Consider the following 16,637-nt stretch of genomic DNA (forward strand, 5'->3'; position numbering starts at 1 on the left):
CATACGCGTCAGGTATCAATTCCAAATTCCTTTCATATTCACTTGCATGGTCTTTAATAGTGAAGTTATGGGACATCCTGTTGTTCTTGTTCTCTTCTGATAGGTTCCCGTAAGCAGGTGGTAGGCAACCTTGGCACTCACACTGCCCAGTCCTGGCCACCAGTCCAGTGGCTCTGCATTTTAATTTAATTTTTAAATGAAGCTTCTTAAACATTAAAACCCTTATTACCTTTACTACAACAATTAGTTTAGTATATATTATAGACTTATAGAAAGAGACCTTCTAAAACATTAACATATGTATTACTGGACGTGGAACCTTAAATTGAGTGGAATAAATAAAGACTCGCACACCACACCAACCCCTGCCATGTAGCATTGTCCCCTCGGGATACATTTGTCTTCCAATCTCTCAGATGGCCAGCCACACAATCATCTTTGGCTGAGCAGGGCTGTCCCACTTGGTAAAATTTGCCCTTTGAAGAACTTCTGCACTGGTTGACTTTATCTTGCCATTTTGATTTGAGTATGCGGTGTAAACAGCGTAGGTGGAACCTTGTTTTAAAACTTCTCCTGAATGAGCGTAAAAAATTGTCCAATGGTTTCCCCACCATACATGAGAGGGCTAAGGGCCCAAGCTTCGGTACACTTACCAATTTTGCGTCTTTGATGGTTAACTTGAGTTTTCCTTGCTCCTTTAGTTGTCTGCTGAAAGGTGTGGCAGCCTCCAATGCCGAACATTTAGTTTCTTCATCCAGTGAAGAGGTTGTGTGGTCACGGTAGAAACCTAGATAGCTGAACTTTTGGACTGCTTTGGTGGTTTGCGGTTTAGAGATTGAAGGGATCTTGTGGAACCCCCCCCCTGTCCTAATACAACCATTTCTTAATGCTGATGGTAAGAGCAAATGCCTGACAGGCACTTGAAAGGTGATCCATGAGTTCTTGTAGTAGATCTTCATCGTGGGCTACAAGGCAGCATCATCAGCAAATAGAATTTCCCTGATTAGCACCTTTTTTACTTTGGCCTTTGACTTAAGTCTGGACAGGGTTGAAGAGTTCCCCATCCGATCTTGTGTGGAGATACACTCCATCTTTCATGTCCTTAAACGCACAGTTCAGGAATACTAAGAAGAAGATTCCAAAGTGTGTAAGGGAAAGAACACATCCTTTCTTCACTCCCCTTTTCATCTCAAAGATGAAAGTACACTAAAATAAAATGAGCTATTTAGTCATTCCAAAGCTTGAATGAGAAATAATTTTCTGCCTAGTGTTGAAACCCAAAGTAATAAGGATTTCTTGGTTCTTGTGTAAAGATTGATTAGTCCCATAGAGCATACATACAGATATTCTTCTTCTGTTTTTCTTTTCTCTCCCTCCTTCCCACATCACACTTCCAGAAAAATGCTTTCCTCCTTTATGTTTGGTTGGTTCAAGCTAACTGCTTGCTACTGTACAATTTGCTCTGTGCTCTGTATGTTCATCTGAGATTCTGTATGATAAAGACATTCCTGTGGAAGCTATTCAGAGTATCTGGAGGATTTTGTCAAAAACTAAATTAAAGCAGCTCCGTAATAGTGTTTTTGACAAATATATTCAACCTATTTGCTGCACACCATATTCTTTCACAAAATGCCCAGTAACTTAAAATGAAGTTATGTGCTGTGTATGATGCAGCACTGGTGGCACATTTGGCATCACATCTGGTGCATAATGCGGCATGGAATTGGCTAATCTATTTTTTATCTCTGCAAAGGCTGTAGCCTTTAACTTTAAGATTTTGAAAATTATCAGCGCCAGCCCTGTCTGTTCCCAAAATGCATGAAATGGTTCTGCAACTTTAAGTAAAGGTTACTCTTGTAACAACTAGAAGATACAGAATTTCTGTAGTGCATACTATGGTACTTTTAAAAATATATATCTTTGAAGCTCTTTTAACATATTTTAGTTTCTGATAGGGGAGAGAAAAAGGAAAAATCTCTTGCTTCAAATTTTGTTAATTAAGTATAGTTAATTAACTATTGGACAGGGTTTAAAGAGAAATGCAGTGAAGCCTAGAACTGTTAACAGATTAGTTAACAAGGGAGTACGGTTGATTTAGTCAGTTTTAAAAAATAGCTATTTTAAAACTTTAATACTTGAGTAATATTTCACTGTGAATTAGGATGTTTAGAATTTTTGTCTGTTCGATATTGTTCTTTCACAACATGGATGCAGTTCTCTGATACTCAGCCTTAAGACCTTTTTTTAATATATTGTTTGTACATTTTAGCTGATCTCAGCAAAATGACATTGACACGCCCATTGCCAGAGACACAACAGTTAATCCAAAGATTACATTTAATCTAATTCAATTTGACATCCTCACTGGAGGCTCATACTTACAAGAGGTAGTGCTGTAACATGGAACTACAGGAAGGGTATTTTTGTAATGAGAAGTTAGCTAGAAACAGATTGAAAGAGGAGTTAGGGGATTAAAATCCATAGAACCAGCATGCAGCTAGCTAAAAATGGCATGTTTGAATTGCAGACAAAATTATGCATTACTACAGCATGAGGGACTCTCATGTCCATTTCTCTGGTGTAACTCAATTGAAGATCATGGAGTAATTTTTTATTTACACTGGTATAATTGAGATCAGTGTCTGTCCCTTGCTTTATTGATAAACTTTCTTTCTTTCCTCTCCTGTCTCTAAATCTATATTTGAAGACTAGGGTTAAATCCCAAACTCACTGAATTTTAAAAACTTGCCCCAGGTGATGGGGTGCAATCCCACCTGGGTTGTTTACTGATTCTGTACCAGTGGTTCAAAATTTTTAAGGATTACACATTCAGATTGGTGCACATGGCCAAATTCTGTGGCCGGTTATACCAACGCATCTCCATTGAAGACAGAGCAGACTTTGATTATTGTTTTTATTTATATAGCCTATTTGCAGCATTAACAGTTACATTGTGGGTCTCATGATGTTTGGTATTCTATTTAAAGCTCTGGGTCCTATGAGAATTTCAGCTTTAATTAAAAAGTAAACTTCTAGTCCTCCTAGTTGCAGAGGAAAGCTTGAAAACATGACCCAAGTACATTGTAAAGGCTCAGAAACCAGAAGGCAAACAAAAAGGACCCCCAAATGTATTATTTTAAAATCATCTTATTCTTAAGCCTCTCTCATAATCTGGGGGGGACCTAACTCATGATTTTTTAATGTTGGGCTTGAAATGCTGTATGTGTTCACTGACTAGGCAAATTAATAGAAAACAATGTTTTTCAAGCCCACACCGCTCTGATATATTTAAAGAAACATGATTTACAACAAGCAGTCTCAATGTATTGGTGGCTACTTGTGTATTCATAGAACAGGATGAATTTCTTATCCTGTGTATGGGGTGGCAATTACAGAACCAAATTCTGGCAGAGCACTTTCCATATGCACTCGTCAGGATATCCATGATTAGCAAGGGGGGGCGTGAAGGGCACAAGTTATCCACCCCAATCATGGATCCCCCAAATCTGTGGACAAACAGCTCTGTAGGCTCCCCACAAAGGAGCCAGACCTGATCCTATTTACACCAATGTAAATCTAGAGTCATCCCAACTGAAATCAAAATCTGGCATATGGATTTTTCTGGGACAAGATAAAGGGGTCACAAGAGATGTGGACCATATGTTTATGTGTGTAAAGCACCTGACTCAGCAGTGTCAGCTATCAAACCATATATACCTCTACCTCAATATAACTCTGTCCTCATGAGCCAAAAACTCTTACCACGTTATAGGTGAAACCACGTTATATCAAACTTGCTCTGATCCACCGGGGTGCTCAGCTCCTCCCTCCTTCCCACCCCCGGAGCACTGCCTTACCACGTTATATCCAAATTCGTGTTATAGTGGGTCGTGTTATATCGGGGTAGAGGTGTACTAATGTACATACTTTATTTGTGATCCTAGCTTGGGGGTGGCTGCCTTGCACATTAACGTGGCTCTTGCAGTATTTATATGTACCTATTTTATGATGTATATGACTTGGGCCATTCTTTTCCCTAGAGCATTGGAAAAACACTCAGACCAACAGCAACTCCTCCTAAGCACATGTATACGAAACTGAGAGTTTGATTCTGCTCTCTGTTGTGCTGCTTTTAGGCCTGTGTAACTATTAATGTTAATGGCAGTTACACAGGAAGAAGGAGGAGACTGAGTATTCATTGAAGTCTGAATTTCCTGGCTTTGTAATGTTTATGACAGCCTAGGAGTTAGTCAATTGTTTTTTGTTGTTGTCTGTTAATTTCCCAGTTTTTACTGCAGTTTGTTTAAAGAATAGAAGAAGTCACCCAGGAGTATTATGGATGAAACAATAAATTATAATGGTTTCTTAGAATCGCTGCAGTAGATGTGACTTTGCTGTTGGATGTATATAGGTGTTTTCTCATTAACTGAGGTCTACTTTGTTTCCTGTTTTTAATAGATGAATTCCTGAATATTTTTCATGTGACAGTTACATGCGCTTCAAATTTAATTTAGGAAACACTTATTTAAATTAACCCCCCAGCCTGTAAATATTTATTTTGATATGTCTTCTCCTTTTGAAGACTTTTTTTATTTCTCTGATGTCCCAAGCTAAATCTTTCCTAAATACTTACTTAGGTCCTTTAAGAAATTTCTGATTTTTGAGATCAGACTTTCACAATTCTATCTGTGTAAACACTGTGTAGTTTGTGGATTCCTGATCCAAGTAACACAGTCCAAAAATCCTCATGGATTTTTTGTTGAGAAACATTACTGAATAAGCAGAGCAGCTGATTTCTTTAAAATCTCTCTCTCCTGGCATTAGTTTACTGTGTAATTTGCTTTGATAAATGAAATACCAAAAGCAATGAGCTAATCCCTTGCTACAGTTCAGTTTTTAATGTCAAAACCATAAGAATTATACAAGCAGAGTAGATAGCCAGAGAGCAGGACCTTCTATTCTTTGCACACACTGCTCCTAGTGTGGAGGTGTGGAGGATCAGGCCCATCTGGAGTAATAGACAGTGAGGCAACTTATAAGCAGTGATTTGCTTGTAGTGAGTTTTCCAACTGTTATGGAACCTTTGGGAGAAAATAGTGTTTTTAATGGCTGCCTTAATAATCAGCTATTGAAATGAATGATAAAAGTATTCAAAGGGTATGTTTACACTTTGATTAAAACAAAACAAAACATGGCACCGCATCTCAGAGCATATGTTAGCTGACTCAGGCTCGCGGAGCTCAGGCTGCAGGGCTAAAGGTAGCAGTGTAGACATTCCAACTCAGGCTGGATAAGCCCAAATCAGCTGATCTGGGCCAGCTGTGACTGTGCTGTGGGTCTTTTATGGCAGGGTAGATATACCCTAAGTATGGTAACAGCAGATCATTATTAAGAATACTATATTTCCTAATATGTTCCAAAAAGAAATTGACATCACATTTCAGCTCTATTGCTATAAGGACTTAAATTCATGGCAGCACTTAAAATGTATATAGACATTGTAGAGTAGGAGATATCTAATTAAACCTTTTTCTTCTTGGTCAAGAATTACTGAATTGATTGGATACCACCCAGAAGAGCTACTGGGCCGTTCTGCATATGAATTCTATCATGCCTTGGACTCAGAAAATATGACTAAAAGCCATCAGAACTGTAAGTCATGTTGATATGTCCTTTTTTGTACATAAAACACGGTATGCATGTACCTGACTAACAAGCTGCAAACATAAAGGCACATTGGTGTGTTGTTGAGTTCTTGTGTATATCTTGCATGTATTCTGTGAGAGAGAAATGCAAAGGGATTGCACTAGTGCTTCAAAGTGAAACTTAAGTGATGCATTGGCTTTTTGCTATGTCCCATTGAAGCCCTGTGGCTGGCCCTTTAGATGAATTTCACTCTAAATTAGAAACAAAACTAGTTCCATTTGCAGGATGTTCATTCTTGGACACACCCTTTTTTCTAAGTTAACTCATGATACCGGATTCAGTTGAGAGGCTGAAAAGCTGGATAAGAGCAAGCAATAAATATTGGGAAGGCATAAATAAGGACAAATGGTCAATTTTAAGCATGGCAAGAAGTAAATAGTGGCATACCACAGTGATCAGTATTAGACACAGGTGTCCAATATAATAAATAGAAAAAGCTCTATTAAGTTATCTTGTTCAGTGTTTTTCTCTCTTTCCTCCTGTCCCCATCACTTTACTTCTTTTTCCCACCCAAAACAAATAGCTTGGAAAAAACACAGAAATATTTAGGCTAATTTGGAGTAGGGAAGATTGTAGGGAAACTCCAACAGGACCTAATAAAATGAAATAGATGGAAGATGGCATTCAGTATACAAGGTAATATATATCGGGAGGAAGGTTTTTTTAACTCTTTTTATACTTAGTTGGGTTCCATATTACTTGACATGGTCAGCTAAATGTTGGCATCTGCTCAGTAGACAATGGTGGTCAGAAGGTTGGAGAATTATATGGAAGAAAAGTATAATGCCATTGTATAAATCAATGCTTCACAGTGAATGTTGTGTATGCTTATGATCATCTCATTTCATTCCTGATATGATCATTTTGAAATGATCATGAGAGGTCATAGAATATGATGAAGCATTGACTGGGGGTAAGCGAGTTCCATAGGAGGAGAATTTTTAAAATCCCAAAGATTATTTAGTAGAGAAACACACATGAAAGGAGATTGCTAGAGATGCATAAAAGATGCAGACTACCACTCTTGTTTGTCTTATCCTATAATGCCGAAACAAGGGAGCTTTCAATGAAACAAGCAAAACAAACAAAAACAAGGGGGAAAAAAACCAATTTTATATGACATAAAATTAACCTGTGCCTATGCTGATGGAAGATACTATTGAGAAACATCGCTTAGTAAGATTAAAAATTAAATTATCTGCATGTTCTCAGAACCGTTTCCTTCATCTTCCTTCCCCTGCTCCTGCCTTATTTTTTGTTACTTTTTTCCTAAAATTAGATAGTAAGATCTTCTTGTGCAGTGCTTAATATAATGAGGCCTGAATCCTGACTGTGGCTTCTAGCTGCTGCTATAATGCAAATAATAATGCCATTACATTAGCTAGGTTAGAGAAATACAAAGGTGCCAAATTCTCATGCTCCAGGATATAACAGTTTGGACCAGCTGGGGGCCAGGAAACAACCCTATGAAGATGATATAATTGCTCAGGTGTCTCCTGTATATGGCCTCTCTTGCAAACAGGATACCGAACTAGCTGGACCATTATACTGTTCCCTTGTGTCATCTCCTGTGTGCTCTACGTGAGGTGAATTGCTTGGTTTTTTACGTCATAGTCATTTTCACAAAGTGTCGATCCAGTTCTATAGCAGTCTAACAGCAGTCCACAGGATCTGACTCAAACTCTTGGCTCCGTTTACAAATTAAAAATGACATAATGAGCTATTTGAAGAGTGTCATGTGTGTAATTTAACCACGTGAATGAATTGTGGAACACTAAATTCAACCATAGTTTATGGTTTCCACAAGGAAAATAATAATGACCAGAAATATATACAGTTATAATCAAATTAGTATATAAAACTTTGAGCTGTCTTTTGGAGGTCATAATTGCTGTCCTTGAAATATAAAACAAGCTGTTGGTAGATGAAATTAACTACATCATGTCTTCTCTAGCTCTTTGCACTTACTTTAAATTTCTAACTCTCTTTTTCTTGATTAAAGGTGACCATTAACATTTATCTCCTAAAGATTAGTCTTTTGACTAATATATAAATATAGAATTTTTTGTAACTATCTGTGCATTGGAGTTGACGTTTCATAGCAATATAATGAAGGCCCTACATGTGTCTACCAAATGCATTTACAGTGAAAGGCTCAGTCATGTTGTGGGGGCATCCAGTGATAGACCCCGATCATCTTTTTCCACATCCCTTTCAGAGTGATTTTAACTTTTTTAAAGACCATAATAATCAGTCTCAACAGGCAACTGCATAACCAGAAAGGGGTGAGGGGTTACATTAGCCCTAACAGCAGGGGTTCTAGACCTCGCCATCCCCAACAAGTTAAGTGCTCAGATGTTCATTAATAAGAATGTTTGACAGCAGAGATACTCATCTGTGGTGCAGAACAATGTTAGTTTTAATCAGAATGTTTTGAGGAAGCAGTTGTATTTGTTCTCTATTAGCCTGCTTCTGTCAATCCGTTCATGTGGTTTTGTCTTTTTTTCACAAATTTTGGTTTCCCCAAAACAAATTAGGTCTTTTACAGAGGTGAGCAATTAATGATATTGTCTCCACTCAGGCAAGCTATGTATTCTGAGATATCTGATTAGGAGGCATCATGAGCAATCAGTGGCTATGTTGCATTAAATTGTTTTTAAATCCCAGAGATCAATAAAAGTGACCATCTACAGTTTATATTTAAATCGCACCGGAGAGGAAATAAAATAAGCCACCAGTTGAGGCTGCTCCTTGTTCTAACGGAGTCAGATTGACTCCATGCACAGGGCCAGCATAAAGCCTGTGTGTCACTTAAGCCCTCCACGTAGCCCTAATCCAGAAGCATGTTGAAATCAGTGGAGAGGACCCAGAAGTGATTATATATAAAAAGAATCCCACTGCAGCCTTATAGGGCTACTCACAGTTGTGAGCACTACATCTAGTAATAAATGTGTAGGATCAGGCCCTATAATACTAAGAGTAGCCCCAGTCTCTGAAGGTGTGTGGGGAAGCATATATACTGTATCTAGTCTGAGGGTAGCATAGCTTATGCATTCTGCCCTTTACAGGCATTGGCCCAGATTCTATGGTGATGTAAATTTGTGCAACTCCAATAACCTCAACAAGAGCTATGTCACTTCACATCACCAGAAAATTTGGCCCATTGCATCTCGCTGAGGCAAATGCCTCCAGGCACTTCTTAAAGAAGCCTCTATGGCTGGGCCATATGAATAGCAAGCCAGGAACAATCAGCCACCTGAGCACCAGCAAGCCCTCATTGAACATGGAAGCCCTTGTGACCTTTTGAGAAACTGGGCGGATATTCATGAGTTATGTTCTGTGATTTCTAACACACATTGAGTAATCTAATGTTAATAGATCAGATATAAGATGACACATAATTATCCTTTTTTAAACATTAAAACAAGATACAATTTCCTCTGGAGAGTCCTCCTAACTGTTTTGATCGATGCTTCACAAAATTCTTCTCCTAGCAGAGTTGCAAAGTAATAATTTAAAATGCAAAACAAAAATAAAACTCCATGCTAAATATATTAGACATCCAAATTTTATTTAACCTAACTATGCTTTCTGCAGGAGCCAAGTATAATCACACTATAATATACCCACTGATTCTGAATACATCAGTGCCAACAATGTAATGTTACCAAACAAAGAAAAGAATTGAGTTCTAGAGCAAGATTTATTTTTCATTACAAGAAGGTAATCCACCACTATAATGAGGAATGGGAAAAAAGAGTTTGAAGGTTGAGTGAACAGACCTAAAATAAGCCTTTAAGATGGAAACAGAACTACTCCCCGATTTACTGGTGACACCGCTGACACACTTGTTGCAGTTTTACAATGCTGTAATGTTGTTTTCAGATGAGGTAATGACCCTGTGCTGAAATAAACCATTGTACTGTTTGTGTTCTTGGCTGCAAGTATAGCTCCATATACAGTATAAGACTTAATTGAATGTCATCAAATGCAAGATTAGAATTTAATTTTGCAGGGTTTAACATACCCACTCTTTTACCAGTTATGTGAGGAAGAGATGAAAATCTTTGTCTTTGGCTGGAAAATATAGCTTTGCAGTGAATCTTTTGTGTAAACACTTAATATTCTAGAACTATTTCCATTTAGGGTCTTCCCATTAAAAACAATTGGATTTTTGCCATTGACTTCCATGGGGAGCTGGCTCTGGCCATCTGAGAATTGTCAATGGGAAGTACATAGAAGTTTGACAGACCAAGTCAGTTGTATCATATTTTGCGTCTATTTCAAATGTATGACAACAATTAAAAAGCAGCTTTGTAAACAATTAAAGGCAACAAAAAGTAACTGAAGATAATATTTTTTGTTTATTCTTCAGTGTGATGATCTAATTAATGTTGTATGAGATAGAGATGTAATATTTTGGTAACGTATTTAAAATAAAATGCTTTTAACTTTCTAACAACTTGGAAGTCAGACTGAAGGCATATGGCTAGATAACTGAAAGACAAAATTCAAGTGCATTAGTAATTTATAGTGTTACTCCAAAGAAAGTGTTCTGCCACTCTTTGTATCAGAACATGATGTGCTTTGGGGCGTGGGGGGGTGGAGATTAAAGCAGTAAAAAGCTTTCCTGTAATGTTGCAGGCGCCCTTATTATGACTCTTATTGAAGAGCTGATGATTAGGAAGCCAGTGTAATTATGTTTCACAAGCAGAGCAGAACAGTCTCTGAAACATACTAAAGGCAAAACCTTTTGATTTTGTTCCACACAACATTTAATCAAAAACATATTTAATCAAAAACAATAATCTTATATTTTGTGTAAATTAAAAAAGTCTAAATAAATTAAATGAAGGATGACGAAATATTCCTAGGGAAAAAAACTTTAGAGACAGGAAGAGAAACACTACAAATGATCCATGAACACTTAGAATGGGGTTTACAAAGGTACTTAAGTGCTTGCCCCGCATTGGAATCAAAGGGAGTTAGGCACCTAAATACCTTTGAGTATGCTAACCTTATTTTATTTCAGAAATTTAATGGGCCCAGTTCTGTTGTGGTTGTGCAGGAAGGACTTGTGCTTCAATAGTTTCTACAATGGTCATGTACGCAGGATTTTTCCTGTGCAAAGACAATAGGATCAAGTCCAACTACAATTGGCCTTTAGTACATCAGTTTAATTGAGAACAAATAACGTTATTACAGTTGAAAGGTGCTTACAGGGGAAATTTTGCCAAAAGGGCCTGATTGGGCAAACTTGAATCCCAATGGTGAGTGCTTGTGTGGTAGTATGGATTGCAATATTATTATTAACATGGATAGAAAATTATTGTCAGTTGGGAGAAAGACTGTTGCTTGAATGGAAGATACCGTTCATATTGGCTGCCTTGCGGAAAATGGAAGGTTGACACCAAGTAAAGCACCCTAAAAACTTAAATTCTTAAGTGCCAAGAACTCTACACTGAAACATCTTGCCTATCTCTGAGTACTATAGATGTCTTATTTAGGCAATATATAAAGCATCCAGATCAAACTCTAAATCTGAACTGTACTTTTTTTGTTCAGTGTGCTACTAACCAAACAAAGCTTGATTCTGTCTTCTGTGTAACCCAGAAGTAACATGGACGTATTACATTGTCCTGTAAGCATTGTTTGACCTTCATCTAAGTCTTAGCTGGAAACTGGCAGGTTAAAAGGAAATATTACAGAGAAATAATGATGATTGCATAGGCCAAACAGCCAGAAAAGCAGAACAATTCAACTCTCCATTTTCTCTACTGATAAACCAGTACCACTGATAATTCTTCATTTATGTCACTGTGAAAGCTTTGAAAATGTTTTTCGTTTCTTTCCTTTTTGCTGTAAGAGCAATGTCAGCATAGTAATGCCATGCCTCCTTATTTTCAACAATAACAAAATATATCAGGAATGTATATCGAGTTGATGTCATAGGTTCCAAGGCATGAGAAAGGAAAATATATACAATTCAGGCTAAGATTTTTTTTTAAAAAGGGGTTGGGGCACCTAATGTTGGGCTCCTAAATTCATAGACACCTGAATAAAAAGCAACTGATGGGTGTTCCGCACTTTTGAAAATCAGTCCACTTCTTTAGATGCCTAAATATGGTCTGAGGAGCCTAACTTTAGGCACCTATGCTTGGCCTTAGACAGTGATGAGCTGCCAAAATCTTAACAACCGGTTCCCTATAAAAAGTTCTGATTTAACGGGGGGAGGGGCAGGGGAGGGACTGGGGGAGCCTCAGCCTCCCCAGATGGGAATCCTGGGAGCAACAGGATGGTCCAGCCTGCAGACCGGAGTTCTTTGCCCACCCCCTGACCCTTTAACAACCAGTTCTCCATGGAGATCTAATTTTAGCAACCGATTCTTGGGAACCGGCGGGAACCGGCTCCAGCTCACCACTGGCCTTAGACTAGTCTACATACAGTATACATATGCAATCAGTAGCCACCGATTTGGGGCACCTAACTTGAACTCTCTCACACTGAGCCCCCAGAAGTAGTGCCAATTCTGAAAATTTTGGCTTTAACATTTACATTTTAAAAAAATAAGATAATCAGTTACTAGCAACTAGCTTTAATTATAGTGCTGTCATGTTACATGACTTGAACTCAACAGCAGTTTTACTGGCTTAAGCCGCGTGCTATGTTTATATATTGCATTCTTATAAATGCTGCTGCATTATTTATATTTTGTCCTATTTGATAGTGTGTGCAAAAGGTCAAGTAGTAACTGGCCAGTACCGAATGCTTGCAAAGCATGGTGGATACGTATGGCTGGAGACGCAGGGAACTGTCATTTACAATACACGCAACCTACAACCTCAGTGTATTGTCTCTGTCAACTATGTACTGAGGTAAGTTATACAGAACCCCAAAAGTGCTTATGAACATCTACACTGTAACACAGGCAATTAGTGGAATTTTTGAAAGGTGTATTTTACTTTGATATTCTGAAACCAACTTTGCCAAGCAAGATAGATCAAACACAACTGTTGGACTTTTTCTTTCAATAATGTCTGTTTGATACAAAATCTATTGACACATGCCTGCAGAAGGCTTTTATTTGCATGCAGTATAATTTCTAGTCTTTTGGGAGGACCAGATATAAAACCTGCATGGAAGATTTGCAATAATTGCTTGCTACCAGGTGGGGCAAAGAAAAGCCTAATCTCTTGTAACTATCACCTGGAAGAAGTACCATATATACTCATTCATTAGCCCGTTCATTTATAAGTCGACCCCCCCAATATGGTTAGGTAAAAATAGCAAAAACTGTATGACCCTTTCATAAGCTGACCCTATATTTCAGGGGTTGGCAAACTTTGGCTCCTGGTCGTCAGGGTAAGCCGCTGGTTTTGTTTACCTGGAGCTTCTGCAGGCATGGAGCCCCTCAGCTCCCTGTAGCCTCAGTTCACCATTCCCAGCCAATGGGAGCTGAGGGGCTCCATGCCTGCAGATGCTCCAGGTAAACAAGACGACAATGTATTCAATATTCAATTCAATGATTCCATAGAGTTTAAAATCATCAAATTTTGGTGTAGATCTGTTTATAAGCCGACTCCTGCACGTTGGTGCGTCACATTTTTACCAAAAATATTCGGCTTATGAATGAGTATATACAGTAGTTTTCCTCAGCAAAGTCAGGACCACAAAGTGATCTACTCTTGGCAAAATTAAATATTGTGGCCATAGACTAGGCCAAAACCTACAATCTTGTAGAGTGAAACTGATCTGGGCCATTACTATATTAATATCACACCTATAAAACTGGAGTAACAGTGGTGAGTCATCCCCCAGAATTATTGGGCATCTGCAGTTCCTCTTTGCTTCAAATTAAGTTCTGGGTGCTCAGCAATTCCAGCTCCAGTTTTCTCACATTAGGCACCAAAAATTAGTGGCAATTTTGGCCTTTGCCATAAAGTTGTAACAGTTCATTAACTGTTTATACACTGACTTTGTTTTAGAGTGCAAAATGTCTAACAGATCTAATTGCCTTGTTAGTGAAATTGAGAAGAATGACATTGTATTCTCAATGGACCAGACGGAATCTCTGTTTAAGCCTCACCTGCTGACAATGAATACTATTTTTGATAATGGGGTCCCAGTGACTGAGAAGAGTGACTTCTTGTTCACAAAACTGAAGGAAGAACCGGAGGAGCTTGCTCAGTTGGCACCCACACCAGGCGATGCCATTATTTCTCTGGATTTTGGTTAGTATTGTAGCATCAAGCAGCATGCAATAAAAAATAACCAGAAAATACTTCTTGTTTTAACAAATGCAAAGAACCACAATGGGACAGATCTTGCTCTTCCTTGCACTTGGGAAAATCCAGTGTGACTCCATAGAAGTCAAAGGATTCACACCAATGAAAAATTTCTGTGAGCCAGATGACAATCAGGCCTATTATTTTTTCTTGATTTATACTGAAACCTTAGAATGTGAAGCATGCACATAGCAACTGGAAGATGCTTGCTTGCTTATTTATTAAATAGCTGCTAATGTGTCATAGCACAACAGAATTGTCAGGCTGAAAGAATGTGTAAATCTTGTTAATGTCTGTTCAGGGACACAGAAGTTTGAGGAAGCCTCTGTCTACAACAAGGCTGTTGTTTTGACTTTAAACAAACAGTGGCCAGTGGAAGTGAAGACCCATACTCCCCAAAGTGAAAAGCTGACTATGCCATCATTTACTGTGCCCCAAGTTGCACCAGGCAGTAGTACTCCAAGTGCAAGTAGCAACAGCAGCTGTTCAACGGTAAGAAAGACATTTGAACTGAAAATTAAATGATCTAATCTACAAACTGCAAGGTAAATAAATGGAGTGTGATGTTTTGTATGTAACTCCCCTCGACATCAGTGGGAGGTACATGTGTACAGTAGTGGTCTCATACTTATGAAGTGACCAAGGGAACTATACACACATTGTACTGTATACACATTGAACAGAATGATGAGGATAATAAATCGAGTCTAGCCCCTGTGCTTAATACCTTTTTCCCAGCCACCCTCACACTAGTCTTCTCTCATTAAAACATCCTACGTAACAGCCACTAGACCAAGCCACCACTACTTCTAGGTGGATTAGCCAGTAAAAGGCTGCTATTAGATAGTGCAGCCATTATCAATATCCCTTTAACAAAAATCCTGGCATAGTACCTTCATTTGTTTTTTAGGTAGAAGCTGTAGCCATATTTCAGTGGTTCCCAACTACTGGTACATGTACCAGTCCTGGCACTTAAGGCTTTTCAGGCTGGTACCATGGATTTCCTCTGTCCCTCCTTGCTCTGTGCTGGGCCTCAGTGAACTGCCGCTGTTTGTCATCCATTCATTTGTGTACTCTCTAATCGAAAATTTGGTTTGCTCTGAACTAAGCTGGATGGTGCACAACTGAATGAGAGGCAGTAGACACTGACTGGAACACATGAGAATTTAGTTTGCTTAAACTAGCATAATCGCCTCCTAGCAGTTGGAAAGTGCTGACTTAGCATAGCCAGCAGGCCATTCCTGGAGGATGCCCCATTTATTCTGTAAACGCTGGAAGAGGAAAGCCTGAGCCCCTGCTTACCCTGTTCCTCTTCAGAGAGATTTAAGGGGGGGATGTCTCACATTGTCAGTTTAAATTTATTTTTACACTATATTTGCAGCCGTACTCTATATCCATATGGTAGACCATTTCTATCATTATCGCATGCAACACTTTTCACCATTTCTTAGTGATAAAAGTAATAATCTTCTTCGAGTGCTTGATCATGTTGATTCCATTCTAGGTGTGCGTGTGCCCACATGCGCGGCCGTCGGAGATTTTGCCTTAGCGGTACCCGTAGGGCCAGCTGTGGCGACCTCTGGAGTTACGGTTGCCAACTTTCTACTTGCTCAAAACCAAACAACCTTGCCCCACCCCCTGCTGAGCCCTTCATCTGAGGCCCCGCTCTCCCCACCCTCACTCATTCATTTTCACTGGGCTGGGGCAGGGGTTTGGTGTGCAGGAGGGGACTCCAGGCTGGGGGGGTGGAGCTGAGGGGTTCGGAGTATGGGAGGAGGCTCCAGCTGAGGCAGGGAGTTGGGAGGAGTATGGGCTCTCGATTGGGGGTGCGGATTCCAGGGTGGGGCCAGAAATGAGGCGTTCTGGGTGCAGGAGGGGGCTCCAGGCTGAGGTAGGGGTATGGGGGGGGGGTGAGGGCTCTGGCTGGGGTTGCAGGCTCCGGTGTGGGGTTGGGGCACAGAAGCCAGCGAACAGAGCTGCTAACAGGGGAGTTTCAGTGGGAGTTCTGTTGGAGGAGCAGGTTTTTGTAGTTTGTGGATTGTATTGTGGAGTTTGTGTGTGAGTGAGTGTGTGTGCAGGCTGCTAGGGGCTGTGTGCTGGGAGAGAGGCTGAGCCCTGAGTTGGGGGCGGGGCTTACCTGATTAGGGGTCCTATATAAGGAGCCAGGCACTCAGGCAGCAGCACAGACAGCTGCAGCGGCACAGGAGCCAGCAACCAGAGCTGCTAACAGGGGAGTTTCAGTGGGAGTTTCCAGGGGGAGGTTCCAGAGGAGGCTAAAGCAGAGAAACCAACAAGCCAGAAGAGGGAAGGGGCAGGGGTCTGCCAGCAACCGAGGCCTTGTTGGTGTCCTGTGGTGCAGTGTGAGGCTTGAACTGCCAGGCACAGAGTTGGAAGGGCATGATTGAGACAGAGGCAGCAGGTAGAGACACACTGAGGATGACTGGATGCGGTAGCTGTGGCATGTACATGGTCCTGGAGGGGGCACCTGAAAGGAGTTTTGTCTGCATGAAGTGCCGCCTGATAGAGCTGCTGGAAGAAAAGATAAGAGGACTGGAGATGCAGGTGGAAACTCTGGCTGAGTTTAGAAGGGGGTTTGAGCAGTTGATGGAACACAGACATGATGAGGCACAGGGGATAAGCTCAGAC

At 39.9% G+C, this 16,637-nt stretch overlaps 1 protein-coding gene across 2 annotated transcripts in view; it reads left to right on the forward strand.

Annotated features, from left to right (window-relative positions):
- EPAS1 (endothelial PAS domain protein 1) overlaps positions 1-16,637 on the forward strand; it is a 178,608-nt gene that overhangs the window by 130,941 nt on the left and 31,030 nt on the right. For both annotated transcript variants that reach the window (XM_032770229.2, XM_032770228.2), the window contains 4 exons: positions 5,546-5,652; positions 12,434-12,581; positions 13,729-13,937; positions 14,293-14,483. In XM_032770229.2, the coding sequence (XP_032626120.1) occupies positions 5,546-5,652; positions 12,434-12,581; positions 13,729-13,937; positions 14,293-14,483 (655 nt within the window). The remainder of the gene's footprint in view (positions 1-5,545; positions 5,653-12,433; positions 12,582-13,728; positions 13,938-14,292; positions 14,484-16,637) is intronic.

This window comes from Chelonoidis abingdonii, chromosome 3 (genome assembly GCF_003597395.2).
Source record: "Chelonoidis abingdonii isolate Lonesome George chromosome 3, CheloAbing_2.0, whole genome shotgun sequence".
In the NCBI taxonomy this organism is placed as follows: Eukaryota; Metazoa; Chordata; order Testudines; family Testudinidae; genus Chelonoidis; species Chelonoidis abingdonii.